The sequence below is a fragment of the Octopus bimaculoides genome, chromosome 9 (genome assembly GCF_001194135.2).
Source record: "Octopus bimaculoides isolate UCB-OBI-ISO-001 chromosome 9, ASM119413v2, whole genome shotgun sequence".
NCBI lineage: Eukaryota > Metazoa > Mollusca > Cephalopoda > Octopoda > Octopodidae > Octopus > Octopus bimaculoides.
The window spans coordinates 24,251,194-24,256,020 of record NC_068989.1 but is presented as its reverse complement, the minus strand read 5'-3'; the positions used below and the strand labels follow the sequence as shown (position 1 = coordinate 24,256,020).

Sequence of the window (4,827 nt, the reverse complement as noted above, 5' to 3'; positions counted from 1 at the left end):
ACTCCACCACCACCACCACCACCACCACCATAACTAGCAACAACAACAACAAAAGCAAATCAGGAATTTTATGTGGACTGTCTCCCCACCAGAAATTGTGATTAAAACTCCCTCAATTTTTACCCAATCATAACTATAAATCACAGAGGTTTTGGCAGTCATAGACACAGTATACGTGGTCACACATCGGCTCAACCACGATGGATCAACCACTAGTCCATAATGGTTTCTCTTTTAGGCGGAAGGACAACAATTTCCGAGGGGAAGGGACTAGTCGATGCTATCGATCCCCCTTAACTGGTAGTTTAGTTTATCGACCTTGGAAGAATGGAATGCAAAGTTCACCTCGGTAGGAACTGATCTCCGAAAACGTAATGAAACAAAATAATATGGAAGAAATACCACAAAGTAAATCTTCCGATGCTCTAACAATTCTGCCAGCTCGTCACAGAAAAAAAAAGAAAAAAAGAACAAAGCAGCAAGACAAAACAAAAAAATCCCCAGAAAATAATGTGCGGCAACAATTAGATCAACAACGACGACTACCACAACGACAAGAACAACATCATCCACCACCACCGTCATTATCATCCACGACAACAGCAACAACAACAACAAGATGTAGAAGAACGGAACTCTAAAACCAAACCGCTTGCTGGAATAATTGTGGAATGGATTTGGCAGGAGAAGTAAGCAGTGGTTGCATTAGTTACTGTAGCAGTCTCTGCTACTGTAATCAATAATATAAACAATTTATAGAATTATCTCTCTTTCTACTCATCTCTCACCTCTTCTGTCGTTCTTGCACTTTCTCTCTTCTGCTTCTCTCATTTCATTCACATTCTTTCTCATATATTCATGGCCACTACTTAAATACAGAGGTCCCGATGCATCTACGTAGCGATATGTTTTTACAGTGCACACTCGTTGAGGTTAGGGTTAGGGTTAGTTTTCAAGGTTAGTTTTAGGGTTAGTTTCTAGGGTTAGAAATAGGGTTAGGGTTAGGGTTTAGGGTTAGTTTTAGGGTTATAGTTAGGGTTAGGTTTAGAGTTTAGGGTTAGGGTTACGTAGATGCGTCGGGACCTCTGTATTTTAGTAGTACCCATTTATGTACTTATATACACACGCATACATATATATCTATGTATGTATGTATGTATGTATGTATGTATGTATGTATGTATGTATGTGTGTGTGTGTGTGTGTGTGTGTGTGTGTGTGTATACATATATATGCACATACATACATACATAAAGTCACAAATGACAGAGAAATAGTTTGATGAAGTTTTATTTAACAATAAGAAAATTTTAATTTCACAAATTGTTCCGTAACTTAAAAACACGTAAATAGTTTAAGTTATAATATTTGATAATAAATAAATTACTTACATGCCTGCATTAATGCAAAATGTATCGTACTATGTATCCTATGTTTTGTAGAATGATACATTAAGGAGCTTTCTTTATGAGTACTACCGGATTACTTGAATCTATATATTGTGACTATTTTATATATATATATATATATATACGCATATATGCACATAAATTTGTTATATATATAACATATATTTGCACACGCACACACATGCACATACACAGACACACATACACACATCACGTCTTATTCGCTCATCCAACGATGCCTTGCCATCGCCTGCAAACCTGGTAAGATGGAATGTATCAGAGAATGATAAATGCAGAAGTAGGAAAGATGGAACACTGAAACATATTCTTTCTAGCTTTTCACTGGCATTGAATAGATATACATGGAAACACAATCTGGTCCTCTTCAGTGCTACGAAGAACCAAATCGAACCAAATCGCTTTCTTCAACAGTAGCGAAAGAACTACAGAAAATCAACTAGAGATTTCATTACCTTCGTACATTCAGGACAGCAGATCCGTTTGGAGAAGAAGAAACTTCTTGTGAACAATGAAAAGTGGAACAGCTATATGCAGGTGGCTGCAGATTTACCAGGGGTTAACGATTCTTCCTCATTCCAGTCACGAAGAAACCAAATATCAAATGGTGTGAAATAAAAAACAGGGCGTAGTAAATCTAGTCGAGTTAATAGTTATTCTCATGAAGATAACATGGACGCCGCTCGAGCTAGAAAGATCGACTGTTATGGAATACTTCCTCGAGGAATGCGAAGACGCAGGCTGGAAAGCAAAGCGTCGTGTGAGGCGATTGTTGCTATCGCTAAGCATAACTCCTCGTGAAGCGAATACCTTCATGAGTATGATTAGACACAAGAAAAAAAAATTGAGAAGAGTACATTAATTATACTGACCTAGTTTTCGATTTATTGATCTCGGAAAGATTAAAGTTAAAACTGACTGCGGAGGAATTTAAAGAGAATGATCAAATACCATAGGGAATTTTCCCGAGGTTCTAACGATTCTTGCAGCTCGCCGACCCTATGTCAGGCAACAGGACTCTGCATCATGCCACACAAGCCGGAGAATCCAGTCATGGCTGTCAGACAATTTCTGCGACCACATCACGTCTAACATCTGGCCGCCTAACTCTACAGACTGCAACCTCATTATTATGTGTGGGACGCAGTTGAGCGAGAAACTAACAAAACTCCTTGTAACACCAAAGATGAACTGAAGACAAGCATTATGGCAGCATTCACCAACTTAAACAAGGACACCATCCAGAAGAGTTGCAGGAAATTCCGAAGTCGTTTTGACGCCGTCGTTGAAGCCGATGGCGATTTTATTGAATAAATTTATTCTTCAGTATTTCAAGATATTTTTATGTAATTTTGGTAAATATATCTGTTAAAATGAGATGTCAGTGTTATTTCCATTTTTGCGTATTTTAGACGCCAGTTTGGGATGAGTCGGACAATTGTATCGACGATTGTACATTATAAAGACAAGATTTTAGCACATATCAAATCTGAAGCCCCAGGGATTAAGAACACTGTCATCAATAAGACAAGAGGCAAGTCTTCTTTCTCTTTGGATTGTTAGGTTGAATCGTCAGCGCGCTACTATTAGTCAAGAAATCATTCAAGAGAAAGCGTTGTCTTTGTTTGAGGACCTGAAGAAAAAGTATTCAGATGAGTGAGAAAGATGTAGAGTTCAAAGGAAATCAAGGATGGTTATGAGATTTAAGGAGCGAAGAAGTTATCACTCCATTAAGAAGCAAGGTGAAAGTGCATCAACTGACGAACAAGCAGGAGCAGAATTGCCTAATGCATAAAAGAAAACCATCGAAGAAAACGGGTTTCTTCTCGAGCAGATTTTTAACGTAGATTGTATTGGGAAAAATGCCAGACCGTTCATTCATTTCCAAAGAGGAGAAAACTATTCCAGGCTATAAGGTCTCAAAAGAACGTATGACCGTTATGTTGGAAGGTAATCGTGCAGGAGATTTTACGTTAACGCCATTGCTTGTGTATCATGCACACAGCCCCTGTGCCCTGAAGAACATACCCAAGGCATCTTTCCCTGTTATATGGACGGTTAATTCAAAAGCATGGGTTACTGCTGTTATTTTTGAAAATTGGTTCTTCAATAATTTTATCCCAGTAGAAGACAAGTTCTGTAAGGTGAAAGGGATTCCTTTTAAGGTTTTAATTATCTTAAACAATGTTCCTGGCCACCCGCAAAACATCGTAGATTTTGACCCCAACGTTACCGTCGTATACCTCCCTCCGAACACCACGTCTCTTCAGCAGCCAATGGATCAGGGAATAATTGCTATCTTCAAACGTTACTATATGAAGCGTACGCTGCGGCAAGCAATAGCTGTAACTGATCTTGACGAGTCCATCACACTTCGTGACATTTGGAAGAGGTACTATATCTACAAGGCTGTACAGAACATAGCAGCGGCATGGAATGATGTACAGAGCACGACTATGAATGGTGTATGGAAGAAGCTATGCCCGCAATTCGTGAATTATTGTAAGGAGTTTGATAATGTTACATTCAACAAAACATTGGTGACTATGAGCAAAGAACTGGAAATGGATTTGGAGGAGGAAGATATTTCGCAGATTTATTTGAAAAAAACAAGCAGCCCTCGACGAACGAGGATTTGATAGAGCTTCATGAGCAGCAACATAAAGAAGTGGAAGTCGAACCTGAGCCACATCACTTTACCATTAAGAAAATTCAGCAAGCATTTGCATATATCGAAAGAGGTCTTTCTATGTTCGAGGATATGAATCCAAATGCTCAACAGTTTTCCAAGATTATGGGGGCTTGTAAGGAGACAGTTCAAGGAACTCTCAACCGTTTTTTTAAAGCGAACCGAACAACAAAAACAGCCAGAGTCACTGTTGATGTTGATGATCGTCAGCCAACTACATCCGCGATGTAAACCACCAAATTGTATGTACGTATTTGTAAATTTAAAATAATCTTTTTTTTTTTTACTATTGCAAAATAATAATAATAATTACTGAATTTCTTTTTTAAGCTTAAAAAAGGATGTTATTTTACCATGTCTTATAGCAAACCGTATTCATAAATAGAGCGTCTGCGATGTACGGTAAACACCGCCAAATTTATTCGTAAATTTAGATTACATTTTTTTCACTGTACTGTATTAAAAAATAAAAATTATTTGTTTGTAAGCTTAAAATAGGTTTTTATTTACCATGTATAATTAAAAATGCATTCATAAATAAAGTACAGAAGTGGGAATGATTATTAAGGGGTTTAGCCAAGAGACAAGTTAATTTGACTTAAGTTGTTTTTCGAGTTAAGTCGTGTCTCCTGGAACCAATTAACGACGAAGGAGGAGATATGCCTAAATATATATATATATAATTAAAAAGTGGGGTAAAAAATTGGATAT

The 4,827-nt window shown here is 37.6% G+C and overlaps 2 protein-coding genes across 4 annotated transcripts in view; one reads left to right on the top strand and one right to left on the bottom strand.

Annotated features, from left to right (window-relative positions):
• The window catches only part of LOC106884214 (uncharacterized), a 58,683-nt gene that overhangs the window by 17,356 nt on the left and 36,500 nt on the right, over nt 1-4,827 (bottom strand). The gene's annotated exons all lie outside the window — the stretch shown is intronic.
• On the top strand, nt 3,290-4,066 carry LOC106884211 (tigger transposable element-derived protein 1-like). The gene has a single exon (XM_014935460.1). The coding sequence runs from the start codon at nt 3,290-3,292 to the stop codon at nt 4,064-4,066; it is 777 nt and encodes a 258-aa protein (XP_014790946.1).